Source organism: Chiloscyllium plagiosum, unplaced genomic scaffold, assembly GCF_037043375.1.
Source record: "Chiloscyllium plagiosum isolate Xiang-an unplaced genomic scaffold, Cpla_swu_hap1 HiC_scaffold_32, whole genome shotgun sequence".
NCBI classification, from domain to species: domain Eukaryota; kingdom Metazoa; phylum Chordata; class Chondrichthyes; order Orectolobiformes; family Hemiscylliidae; genus Chiloscyllium; species Chiloscyllium plagiosum.
In genome coordinates, this window is record NW_028270170.1 from 18,212,462 (window position 1) to 18,226,424 (window position 13,963).

The 13,963-nt window shown below is 47.6% G+C and overlaps 2 protein-coding genes across 2 annotated transcripts in view; both read right to left on the reverse strand.

Annotated features, from left to right (window-relative positions):
* Positions 1 to 2,570, reverse strand: part of aarsd1 (alanyl-tRNA synthetase domain containing 1) — a 46,982-nt gene extending 44,412 nt beyond the window's left edge. Inside the window, exon 1 of the mRNA XM_043675003.2 lies at positions 2,457 to 2,570. Coding sequence (XP_043530938.2) covers positions 2,457 to 2,513 — 57 coding nt within the window. The 5' untranslated portion in view covers positions 2,514 to 2,570. The remainder of the gene's footprint in view (positions 1 to 2,456) is intronic.
* Positions 2,571 to 13,278: 10,708 nt separating this feature from the next.
* The window catches only part of ptges3l (prostaglandin E synthase 3 like), a 32,398-nt gene continuing 31,713 nt past the window's right edge, over positions 13,279 to 13,963 (reverse strand). Inside the window, exon 8 of the mRNA XM_043675012.2 lies at positions 13,279 to 13,575. The gene's annotated coding sequence lies outside the window, so the exon portion shown is untranslated. The remainder of the gene's footprint in view (positions 13,576 to 13,963) is intronic.

Below are 13,963 nucleotides of genomic sequence, written 5' to 3' on the forward strand. Positions count from 1 at the left end.
GTGGGGTGGGGGGGGTGGGGTGGGGGGGGTGGGGGGGGGGTGGGGGGGTGGGTGGGGTGGGGGGGTGGGGGGGGTGGGGTGGGTGGGGGGGTGGGGGGGTGGGGTGGGTGGGGGGGTGGGGGGGGTGGGGGGGTGGGGGGGGTGGGGTGGGGGGGGGGGGGTGGGGTGGGGGGGTGGGGTGGGGGGGTGGGGGGGGGTGGGGGGGGTGGGGTGGGGGGGGGGTGGGGGGGTGGGGGGGTGGGGTGGGGGATGGGGGATGGGGGATGGGGGATGGGGGGGTGGGGGATGGGCTAGGGGTCGGGGGTGGGGTGGGGTGGGGGGTGGGGGATGGGGTAGGGGTGGGGGGTGGGGTAGGGGATGGGGGGTGGGGTGGGGGATGGGGTAGGGGTGGGGGATGGGGTAGGGGTGGGGGGTGGGGTAGGGGATGGGGGATGGGGTGGGGATGGGGGATGGGGTAGGGGTGGGGGATGGGGTAGGGGTGGGGGATGGGGTAGGGGTGGGGGATGGGGTAGGGGTGGGGGATGGGGTAGGGGTGGGGGATGGGGTAGGGGTGGGGGATGGGGTAGGGGTGGGGGATGGGGTAGGGGTGGGGGATGGGGTAGGGGTGGGGGGATGGGGTAGGGGTGAGGGTGGGGGATGGGGTAGGGGTGAGGGTGGGGGATGGGGTGAGGGTGGGGGATGGGGTGAGGGTGGGGGATGGGGTGAGGGTGGGGGATGGGGTGGGGGATGGGGTGAGGGTGGGGGATGGGGTGAGGGTGGGGGATGGGGTGAGGGTGGGGGATGGGGTGAGGGTGGGGGATGGGGTGAGGGTGGGGGATGGGGTGAGGGTGGGGGATGGGGTGAGGGTGGGGGATGGGGTGAGGGTGGGGGATGGGGTGAGGGTGGGGGATGGGGTAGGGGTGGGGGATGGGGTAGGGGTGGGGGATGGGGTAGGGGTGGGGGATGGGGTAGGGGTGGGGGATGGGGTAGGGGTGGGGGATGGGGTAGGGGTGGGGGATGGGGTAGGGGTGGGGGATGGGGTGAGGGTGGGGGATGGGGTGAGGGTGGGGGATGGGGTAGGGGTGGGGGATGGGGTAGGGGTGGGGGATGGGGTAGGGGTGGGGGATGGGGTAGGGGTGGGGGATGGGGTAGGGGTGGGGGATGGGGTAGGGGTGGGGGATGGGGTAGGGGTGGGGGATGGGGTAGGGGTGGGGGATGGGGTGGGGGATGGGGTAGGGGTGGGGGATGGGGTAGGGGTGGGGGATGGGGTAGGGGTGGGGGATGGGGTAGGGGTGGGGGATGGGGTAGGGGGTAGGGGTGGGGTAGGGGGTAGGGGTGGGGTAGGGGGTAGGGGTGGGGTAGGGGGTAGGGGTGGGGTAGGGGGTAGGGGTGGGGTAGGGGGTAGGGGTGGGGTAGGGGGTAGGGGTGGGGTATGGAGTAGGGGGTAGGGGTGGGGGATGGGGTAGGGGGTAGGGGTGGGGGATGGGGTAGGGGGTGGGGGATGGGGTAGGGGGTAGGTGTGGGGGATGGGGTAGGGGGTAGGTGTGGGGGATGGGGTGGGGGTGGGGTTGGGGGGTGGGGGTGGGGTTGGGGGGTGGGGGGTGGGGTTGGGGGGTGGGGTGGGGTGGGGGATGGGGTGGGGTGGGGGATGGGGTGGGGTGGGGGATGGGGTGGGGGTGGGGGATGGGGTGGGGGATGGGGTGGGGGATGGGGTGGGGGATGGGGTGGGGGATGGGGTGGGGGATGGGGTGGGGGATGGGGTGGGGGATGGGGTGGGGGATGGGGTGGGGGTGGGGGATGGGGTGGGGGTGGGGGATGGGGTGGGGGTGGGGGATGGGGTGAGGGTGGGGGATGGGGTAGGGGTGGGGGATGGGGTAGGGGTGGGGGATGGGGCTGGGGTGGGGGATGGGGCTGGGGTGGGGGATGGGGCTGGGGGTAGGGGTGTGGGATGGGGTAGGGGTGGGGGATGGGGTGGGGGTGGGGGATGGGGTGGGGGTGGGGGATGGGGTGGGGGTGGGGGATGGGGTGGGGGTGGGGGATGGGGTGAGGGTGGGGGGTGGGGTAGGGGTGGGGGATGGGGTAGGGGTGGGGGATGGGGCTGGGGTGGGGGATGGGGCTGGGGGTAGGGGTGTGGGATGGGGTAGGGGTGTGGGATGGGGTAGGGGTGTGGGATGGGGTAGGGGTGTGGGATGGGGTAGGGGGTAGGGGTGGGGTAGGGGGTAGGGGTGGGGTAGGGGTGTGGTAGGGGGTAGGGGTGGGGGATGGAGTAGGGGGTAGGGGTGGGGGATGGGGTAGGGGGTAGGTGTGGGGGATGGGGTAGGGGTGGGGGATGGGGTAGGGGTGGGGAATGGGGGTAGGGGGTGGGATGGGGATGGGGTGGAGGGATGGGTGGGGGGTGGAGGGATGGGTGGGGGGGTGGTAGGATGGGGTGTGAGAGGGGGGAGGGGTTTTCGCCGCCCTCTCTGGTTTGTTCTTACCTCCTTCATGTAGCATCGCTTCTGACATTGAAAAGCCATCGCTGAACACTCTCTCATCAACGGCTACTGGGACATGCGCAGAGCGGAGTACGGAGCGGGTCGTGGGACATGCGCAGAGCGGAGTACGGAGCGGGTCGTGGGACATGCGCAGAGCGGAGTACGGAGCGGGTCGCGGGACATGCGCAGAGCGGAGTGCGGAGTACGGAGCCCGTCGCGGGACATGCGCAGAGCGGAGTACGGAGCCAGTCGCGGGACCTGCGCAGAGCGGAGTACGGAGCCAGTCGCGGGACCTGCGCAGAGCGCTATACCGTGCAGTCCCGGGACATGCGTAGAGCGTATTACGGAACGGCCCTTGGGCCATGCGCCCTCTCGCGTTTCAGCCGCTGCTCCATTATCATCATTTTGAACTGTTAATGGTAGCTTAACACTGAGCTCCTGCTTTCTTCAACGGAAGAACACCTTAAAGAATTCAGTTATTCATTATAATGCAGCCAGTGCAAATATATTACTGGAAAAGAATTAGGTGTGAAATAATGTATATCTAATTATTGTACTGTGTTAGAATCTGTACAATGCAGAGAGGCCAATCAGCCCATCGAATCTGCACCAACCCTGTACAGTGCAGGCAGCATCCAGGGAACAGGAGAATCAACGTTTCGGGCATAAGCCCTTCTTCAGGAAGGCTTATGCCCGAAACGTTGATTCTCCTGTTCCCTGGATGCTGCCTGACCTGCTGCGCCTTTCCAGCAACACATTTTCAGCCCTGATCTCCAGCATCTGCAGACCTCACTCTCTCCCTGTACAGTGCATCCCACCCAGACTCAACCCCCACCCTATACGGGTAACCTCGTATTTACCATGGCAAATCCACCTAATCTGCATATCTTTTGGAATCTGGGAGGAAACTGCAGCATCCAATGAAAACCCACACAGACATGGGGAAAAAATGCAAACTTTACACTGACAAGTCTCCCAAGGCTGGAATGGAACCCAGGTCCCATGAGGCAGCAGTGCTGACCAATGTGCCACCATGTTCAGGCCCGAAAATTATTGAACTCAATGTTAGATCCTGAAGGCTGCAGAGCCCTCAAGCAGAAAACGAGGTGATGTTGTTCCAGATTGCCCAGAACTTTTCTCAAGCACTGAATCAACCCTGTGTCAGAAATGTTGCCCAGGAATCACAGTGGTGTGTTGAAGAGGCAAGCAACTAGAAGCTCAGTGTCACTGTTATGGACAGAACGTATATATTCCACAAAGCAGTCATTCATTCTGCCTTTCAATTTCCCAATGTGGAGAAGAAAACATTGTAAGCAGTGAATACAGTAGACGAGTTTGAGTACATTGCTGCTTCACCTGGAAGGTGTGTCTGGAACCTTACAGAGTGAGGAAGGAGGAGATAAACAGGCATTTGTTACACTTGCGATTGCATACAAGATGCCATAGCGGTATGGGGTGGTGTTGGGAATGGAGGAGGAGTGGACCAGGGTGTCCAGGAGAGAATGATCGCTATGAAATTTTGACAAGGGACGGGAGGGGAATATGTGTCAGGTGATGTCATCCCACTGGAGGTGAGGGAATTGGCAGTTTATGAAGAAGCAGAAGTTGTCAACTCAGAAATTCTGTCTTCAAATAAGTGAATAAACTAAGACTGTTCCTGCCTTTTTAAGGTGTAAAAGATCCTATGGCACTAATTAGAAAAAAAGGGGGTTCTCGCTACTATAAAATAAGGCAAAGGACTGCAGGTATAGGAGATCTTAAATAAAACAGAGGTTTCTGGAAAAACTCAGGTCTGGCAGCATCTGTGAGAAGAAAGAAGAGTTAACCTTTTGAGTCCAGTTCTGATGAAGAGTCACTGGACTTGAAACATCAGCTCTGCTTTCTTTCCACAGATGCTGCCAGTTCTCTCTACTGTCCTGGCTAATATGTACTCCTTCCTCATTAGTAAAACAGTTGAGCTGATAATTACCACACTGCAGTTTGTGGGACCAGACTTTGTGCAAATTGGTTGCCATATTTCTATGTCACAGCAGTGACTGCAGTTCAACAAATACTCAATTGGCTGTGAAGCACTTTGGGACAATCTGAAGCCACCAAAGGCACTATGTAACAAAGTTTTTCTTTTTAAAGTTATGTTAGTAGAGAAAGTTTAGATTTTGATATATATATTCATTTGAAGAGATGCAAATTGCAGGAAAATAAGCATCTCAAGTCTGACATTAGGGTCCTGATTATGGCATTCAAAGAAAAGTTATCTAGGCTTGTTGTGGAAGAAAGAACAGCTCTACTGTTATCACACGGTAGAGGAAGAGAGCATAATTGGCCTAAAATAAGTCTGGAATTAAGAACTGAATGATGCCAAGGAATCAGCGTTAATTGGCAGTAAAACCTATGTGGTTTACTAATGTCATAGAATTAGAGAGATGTAAAGGACAGAAACAGACCCTTCGGTCCAACTAGTCCGTGCTGACCAGATATTCCAACCTAATCTAGTCCCATTTGCCAGCATTTGTCCCATATCCCTCGAAACCCTTTCTATTCATATAGCCATCCAGATGTCTTTTAAATGCTGCAATTGTACCAGCCTCCACCACTTCCTCCGGCAGTTCATTCCACACACGCACCACCCTCTGTGTGAAGAAGTTGCCAGTTAGGTCCCTTTCCAATCTTTCCCCTCTCGCCAGAAACCTATGCCCTCATGTTCTGGACTCCCCCACAGTAGGGAAAAAAACCTTGTCTATTTACCCTATTCATGCCCTTCATGATTTTATAAACGTCTATAAAGTCACCCATCAGCCTTGGACGCTTCAGGGAAAACAGTCCCAGCTTATTCAGCCTCTTCCTATAGCTCAAATCCTCCAACCCTGGCAATATCCTTGTAAGAAGTTTCTGAACCCTTTCAAGTTTCACAACACTCTTCTGATAGGAGGGAGACCAAAAAGGAAACTGCCATCCTTACCTCATCTGGCCTATATGTCTCCAGATCCACAACAATGTGGTTGACTCTTAACTGCCCTTCGGCCAACCAGGGATGGGCAATAAATGCTAGCTTGGCCAGTGACACCTTTGTCCTGTGAATGAACACTAATTTAATTTCTGTGCAGTATGACTCTGTGACTCTACAAGAAACAGAAGACTTCCTTGAAAGTCTGTGGAGGAGAGGGAACACTCCTTCTCTGCCTAGCCTGCAGGAATGCTATTAAAAAGGCACTTGGCTTGCAATCCAGCTGCCACATCCCTTGCATTGCTGCCAACATCTGGGAAATCCAAACAGTAACTATAATATTTAAATCAAGCTCCTAATTGTAGGAGCCCAATTTAAATAAGTTCGTGAAATGTCCTGCCCCTCAATGCCTAAAGATTCAGATTCTTAAAAATCCACCACCGTAAAATAGTAACAGGCATTTATGGATTGGGGACCTGTTCACAGTTTTTGTTTTCATTTTCTAACCTCTTTTTGGTTATTTTCATAGAGTCATAGAGATATACAGGATGGAAACAGACCCTTCTGTCGAAATCGTCCATGCTGACCAGATATCCTAACCTAATCTAGTCCCACTTGCCAGCACCTGACCCATTTCCCTCCAAACGCTTCCCATTCAGATATCCACTGAGCTGTTCATATGCCTTTAGCAAACAAAACTAGGGCAGAGGTTTTCTGTTGCTGGTACCTACATAGTGCATGGCCATTGAATTGAATTGAATTTATTGTCATGTGTACCGAGGCACAGTGAAAAGCATTGTCTTGTGAGCAATACAGGCAGATCATATAGTTAAGTAGCATAGATAAGTAAATAATAGGTAAACAGCGGCAAAAAAAATACAGGTACGGGCAAATGCTAAGAGTTTGTGAGTCCATTCAGTATTCTAACGACAGTAGGGTAGAAACTGTTTCGAAACCGGCTGGTGCGTGTGTTCAGGCTTCTATACTTTCTCCTCGATGGCAGAGGTTGTAGAAAAACATTGCCAGGGTGGGATAGATCTTTGAGAATGCCAGCGGCCTTTCCTTGACAGCGGGCCTGGTAGATGGATTCTATAGATGGGAGGTTGGCCTTTGTGATTGTCCAGGCCGAGTTCACCACTCTCTGTAACCGTCTCTAATCTTGAATGGTATAGTTGCCATTACCAGGTATTGATACATCCAGACGTAATGCTCTCGATGGTACACCTATAAAAGTTGACAAGGGTATTCGCCGTCATGCCACATTTTCTCAGCTGCTTGAGGAAGAAGAGATGTTGGGCCTTTATAGCCAGTGTGTCCACATTAAGAATCCAAGAAAGCTTGTTGTTGATGACCATTCCCAGGAGCTTGACACTCTCCACGCGTTCCACCTCTGTGCTGTTAATGTGTAGGGGGGGCATGAGTAACATCCTGTCAAAAGTCAATAATGAGTTCCTTGGTTTTGCCAGCATTGGGAGCTAGGTTGTTCTCAGTGCACCATTTTTCCACCTCCTGTTTGTAGTCCATTTCATCGCCATCTGAGATTCGACTGACTATGGTGATACCAGCAGTGAACTTGTAAATGGCATTAGTCTGGTATTTGGCAACGCAGTCATGGGTATACAGTAAGTACAGTAGGGGGCTGAGTACACACCCCTGGAGGGCTCCAGTGTTGAGTGTTAGTGAGGATGAAATATTGACTCCAATCTTCACTGATTATGTGGCCTGTGGGTCAGGAAACTGAGGATCCAATTGCAGAGAGTGTGGCTTAGTCTGAGATCACTAAGTTTAGTACACAGTCTCGAAGGGATAATAGTATTGAAGGCTGAATTGCAGTCAATGAATAAGATTCTTATATAGCTGTTCTTGGTGTCAAGATGTTCTAGGGAGAAGTGAAAGGCAAATGATATGGCATCAGATGTGGATCTGTTGGTCCGATAGGAAAATTGGAGTGGGTCAAGAGTAGTAGGGAGGCTGGAGTTGATTAATGCCATGACCAGCCTTTCAAAGTACTTCATACACTGACGTTAGTGCCACTGGGTGGTAGTCATTGAGACATGCTGCAAGAGCCTTCTTAGGCACAGGGATGATGTTGGCCCTCTTGAAACAGGCAGGGACAGTGGCCTGCAGCAGGGAGAGGTTGAAGATGTCCGAGAAGACATCTGCCAGTTGATCTGCACATGCTCTAAGTGCAAGGCCTGGTACTCCGTCTGGTCCCATCGCTTTCCTTGGATTCACACGAAGGAAAACTGATCTCTGATGCAGAGATTGTTGGGATAGGTTTGTCAGGACTTGTCAGAATAGGTGTTACCTGTCTGCCGAAATTCTGCTCAAAGCGAACATAGAAGGTGTTGAGATGATCTAGGAGGGATATGTCTGCTATCTTGAACTGTCTCTTTTTAGAACCTGTGATGTCATTCAGACCTTGCCATAGTCGCCGGGTGTCTGTCTGGGTCTCTAGTTTGGATCGGTATTGATCCTTGTCTGTCTTAATGGCTCTGCAAAGGTCATATTTGGATTCCTTATATTTGAGTGGCTCTCCTGATCTGAAGGCCTTTATACCTGGTTTTTAGCAGGTCTGTATGTCCTGATTCATCCAGGGTTTCCTGTTGTGGAACACCCAGATTGTCTTCCTCGGTATGCAATCCTCCACACACTTGCTGATAAAGTCTGTGACAGTGGTGGTGTACTTGTCCAAGGTACCTGCAGACTGTTTGAACATTGGATCTTTACCCTCCCACTCCAAGCTCTTCTACAGCCCAGATGAGATATCCTGAACCTAAGCACCAGGCAGGCAACACACCTTTTGAGAGTCTCAATCCTGGTCACAGAAGTGCCTATGCCTCTAAGTACACTATCCCCCATTACATTTAATACTGAAAACTAGAATCTCAGGATACAGAATGCACAGTATTGCTGTAACTCATGGGTGAGTGTCATTTACAAATGCAATGTTTCATTAATATTGTTGTTATTGCTATTCCTGCAAGCAATGTCGAATGGGGGGAGCTGGGGATATTAACATTGAGGACAATTTTTCCAACCGCAACTACCATGCAAACAAGAATGTGAGCTTACTTGCCTCAGGCACTGCCTTCACAGTTTATAGCTTTTTTAAAACAATCTGTTCAGACAGGTTTTGACACACCTTGAAGCAGTGCGACTTGAGTTTGGGCCTTCTAGCTCAGAGGTACAGCCACTACCACTGCACCACAGGAGCTATCCCTATGCACCTATATCAATGAGTCAGCTCAACTGTTGGTTGTCTTGGCATAACCCTCATTAGCTCTGTCCCCAGGGGAATCAATATTCTTGAGGGAAATGGCTGAAAGCATAGATAAAATGTAAATTATTCCAGCTGCAATCTGAATTACGTTCTACCTTAAACAATATGCACCAATAGGAAATGTTAACTCCAAGATGGGAGAACTTTGAAATCAACTTTGTAGGAAAAGTGCTGACTTAGGCAACTATGAATAAACATCAGTGTTGATTCATTTCACAACTATGTCAACAACATTGAGAAGCGTAGTTGCAAGCAGAGATTAAATCTGAGCCATGTATTTTTAGGAAGTAAATTTCAGGATGTGCTTAATCAATGTAAGCAAGATACTGCCACAAATTCAAAGGAATTGCAAGTGCAACATGTGAAGAATTTTTCATCTTCTGTAAGGAATATGTATCCACAGTTGTCAAAACTTTCCAGTTTACAATCACTACTCTCACTGAAACCATTACTATCCTAATTGAACCATGTGCCAACAAGTAATTTACCCCTTCACTGCCAAAATCTGTTCAGTATTTACAAGGCATAATTTAGGAGTGTAATACTGTTCACTTTCCTGAATGCTGCACCAACAACACATTAGAAGCTTGACATGATTTGGAACAAACCACAGTGCTTAATGTGACTTATCCATATTTCAAGGTTCACCCCCTCCACTACTGGAGCATGTTGGCAAAATGCACTGCAGCAACTCACGGTAACTCCTTCAACAGTACCTTCCAAACCTTCAATCTCTAGCACCCAGAAAAGCAGGAGATGTGAATCACCATTATCTGCAAGTTTCTCTCTAACTGACAAACCATCCCATTCGAAACTATATCTCCGTTCCTTCACCGTGTCCCTGGATCAATATCCTGAAATTTCCTTCCTAACAGCACCTACATCACATGGCCTGCAGTGGTTCATGAAGGCAGTTCACTATTAGTTTCTCAAGGGTAATTAAGATTAGGCAAGCAACACTTTGTCCCTGAGAATGACTGAGAATGAATAAATTAAAAAAGAAACATATAAATATTCACCACCCTGACTTGGAGATATAATACTGTTTGTTTACTGTCACCAGGTCAAAGTCCTGGAACTTCCCCCACCCTACAGCGTTGTGGGTGTCTCAACTCTACATGGACTGCAATAGTTCAAGCAGGCAGTTCACCTTCATCTTCTCAAAGGCAAATACGAATGAGCAATAAAACAAATGAAGCCCATATCCACTGAATAAAAGAAAATCTGGAGAGGAATGAAGTGGAACAAGTACATTCTACAACTGTCATAACATAAGTGCATGATTGATTGCAGTGTAAAAATCTATGTTACTTGTCTGCATCTCCTCTACTGTCTATAAAGTAAATGCTAGTAATGTTAAGCTCTAATTGTGCTTTCCAGAGACAAACTTTTCTGCTCTGGTTAAATAAAGTTTTTATTTAAACTTGCATGGTCTCCTTTTGTCTGCAAATACTTTCCCCAGTTTACTCTAGTCTGTGGGAGCGACTTTGAATTTGCTACTGGAAAATGGTGCAGGAAAACACAATGTTTATGAAGACAGTAGAGCCTCAGTAAAAAAATGCACAGACCAGGGAACAGAAAATGTGGTTGACAGTCAGGGGCCACATTCTCCATTACAGCTGATGCAATGTCTGCTAACTCTTGCCAAGTTGTTAGTCATCCAGTGGAAGATTAAGTCTGAAACAGATTTTAAACATATTCAGTAAGGACACAAACAGAGACTCAAGAAGTTGGTTCCAACTATCATTAAACCTCTCAGTATGTACCAGAATCTCTTGTTCCTTTTCACTGACAACTGTAAAGAGGTTTTGTGTGAAGAGGTTTTGATTTACACTGACAGTGCACTTAAGGCGAAAATGAAGCCCAGGCCCTGAATTCTAACACTGAGATCATGGCATTAAATGCATACTTAGTTGAGAGAGGAATTGGCCATATTGAGGATTTTTTTATCAAGTGCAATTTTCTGATTCATAGACTTCAGGAAAATCCAAGCACACATGTCCATGAGAATTGATAGTTTCATTATATAACAGTACAGCTTGACAGCTATGGCTAGAATTCTGTTTTTCAGGCCACAATATTTACTCTCTTACAGTTGTAATAAGTGTCAGATGTAAATAGATCAAACAATGTATCAGTAGCACAAACCTTTCCTCTTCTACAAATCAAGAATGCCACATTACGTGTAAGCACTGAACCAAGCCCAACCACCTGAACAAATATTGATTCCTGGCCTAATCTGAGGTTTGAAGGAAGACGTGTGATAAAGTTTCCACTTTTATTTTGAGTATTATCTTGTTTCACTGGAAAAATCAAGACTTGTGCACAAATGCGATTCTTGTGATGCATAAAGGTGCCATGAAAGGTAAAGCTGAAATTATTGTCACTGAATCAAAGTCACAGAAATTTCACAGTGTACAAGGAGGTCATTCAGCCAGCTGTGTCTGCACTGACCCTCTGAACATTTTGACCAAGTGTCAATCTCCTGCCTTTTTGCTGTAATCTTGCACAGCGTCTCAATTTAAACATTCTTCCAATGCCTTTTTGAATGCCTCAGTTGAGCCACACTTACAGGCAGTGCATTCCCCGCCCTCACTACCCGCGAAGTGAAAATGTTTTTTCTACTTTGCATTCGCTTATTTTGTAAAACACTTTAGAACAGTGCCCCCTGGGTCACTATCCATTACCCAACATGAACAGTTTCTCTCTATCCACTCTGCCCAGATCCCTCATGATTTTGAAATCCATTATCAAATCTCCTCTTAACCTTCTCCTGTCCAAGGAATACAGTCCCATCTCTCCAATCTTTCCTGGCCAGATAAAAGAGTCATCATGTTGCACAAAAAATAATGTGCACTTTAAGCTTCTCCTCACATGCTAGAAAGTTAAGGATCCTCCTGAACCTCATTGGGGTAATCATTTACCAGATTGCCACCAAAGATACTTAACTGAAGTCACTTATTTAGCTACCATCAAAACTGTTCGTTGCTGCCTGAATTCCATATGGGAAATAATAGCTAACAAATATAAATAAAACAAATACAATAGTCCGATAGTCTATTGAACTATAAAAGTTGCGCAACTCTTTCATAGTTATCTCAGAATTATATGAGGTTTGGAGTACAAAATGAGATAAAGATCAAAGAAGTATTCCCAGAATACAAAGATTATAGGAAGTAATAACAAAATAAGGTAGTAGTTATAAAAACAAGCTAGGCTCTTTGTGGAGCAATGACCTGATTTTTAAATTGCCATCTGCAGTGATTGGGATAATGGCAGCCAGGTAGAATACAATAGGTCTAATAGAATATGAGTTCCCTGATTGGGCCAGATTAACAGCCCCAATCAGGGAGTCCTGGCTGATAGATATAAACTGAAGTATCAGGGGCTCTGCTCACTCTAGGATCCGGCTCTGTGCTAGCTGGGTCAGTGTCATGTACTGCGTATGTGTAAATAAAAGGTAACTTGATGACAGGATACCGGCCTTCCTGGAGTTATTTCACCATCATTATTTTCAAGTCCTTCCACTGTTCCAGCCCTCATTATCTCTGCAATTTCCTCAATCCAAAAAACCTCAAAGATATCTGTATTCATGGCCTCTTAAACCTGCACAATTATATTTGTTCCACCATTGGTGTTGATACCATCAGCTGCCTAGCCCCTAAGCTATGGAATTCCCTCTTTAAATCTCTCTGACACATCTTCCTTTAAGACATTCTTAAAATCTTTGAGAAATCTTTTGGTCATCTGCCCCAATATCTTTGGTGTCTAATCTGTTTCATAAAATGTTCCAGTGAGACACTTTGCTACATTAACTGCACTGTATAAGTGCACTGTATAAGTGTAAATATTTCTTGTGTTGCCAATATAAAAATGTGCAGAACATTAGCAACCAAATGTGCAGTAGAGCAAAACTGTGAGAAATATATAATGACTGTGGTTAAGATGGGGTCAGTTATCCAAACCAGATATTATGAGAAATATGGCAAATGGGTTTGAGTGCAGGAGGGATATGGTGTAATAGTTGTTCTAGAGCCCTAGTCATAAACTGGGCAAGATCGAGTCCTTGTGGCGCCCCAAGCTAATGAATCTTCTGAAACAATGGATGATTAGGTTAAAGGGGCAGAAATAGCAATATTTGATCCAAAGACAACATCACAGCAGAAAGATGGGGAAATAGCAAAGGTGAAGGGGTGGTGTAAACCATATAAATAGAACTAAGGAACAGTAAAGAAGGCAAGACCCTGATGGTAGCTGAAAGACCTTCTGACGACAATGGTATAATGGGTAATATTTAAACACTGAGATCAGAGAAACATCTAATAGAAATAATTTGGTAATAATTAGAAACCTTTGGTTGCCACACAATCTGCAAGAAGCAGAATTGTTCAAGTTGCAAAGGCATTGAAATTACAGAATATATTTAAACCACCCTGCTCAATTTTTGGCTATAATCAGTTTTAATTCCTCAAATTGAATCTTGCAAATCAAGTACTTAGGAGTTCAGCTCTTGAAAAATTATCAATCTGAATGTTTCCTTGCCATTTATTTTTGTGTAGGAATTTTTTTTTTTAAATTACACCTTTGACTAAGTAAGCTTTTCCTATAAGTTTCTTTATTATACTAATGTTGTACAATCTGGATCCCAAGTTATGGAAACACTTTGAAGACATGAACTGATCAGTCTGGATTTTATCGTTTTCTCTTAAACAAGAAAGGACACAATCTGCCAACCTTCAGCAGTTGCTATTCAGGGAAATAACACGTTTCACAATAGGTTCAAAAGGTCAACACAAAAATGGATGATATTCACACTGTTTGCTCTTCCAGGGTCATGGAATCCTTTATAGACTCTTCCAGTTTTGTACTGCTGCTGTCTTTCTTTGATGGTGACTCTGAAATTGGTTGAAAATAAATAAAAAGAGTATTGGATTGAGAAATTACTTTGTACTTCAACCAAACCAATCAAATGCTGAGTAAGTGAATAAAATTACTCATTTTCTGCTCTATTGATGCCAATATTTTAAACATTATTGGCAATGATATCCAAACATCCATAAAATATAGTCTCTAGACTTGGAAAATGGATTATGATTCCTGCAGTTTAAGTAGGGAAACATAAAGTATAGCCAACAATTTGTCAGTTCTCTTATTCGCCTTTAGATTAGATTCCCTACAGTGTGGAAACAGGCCCTTCGGCCCAACAAGTCCACACTGACCCTTCTATCCAGTTCCATTTCCCTCTGACTATTGCACCTAACACTATGGGCAATTTAGCATGGC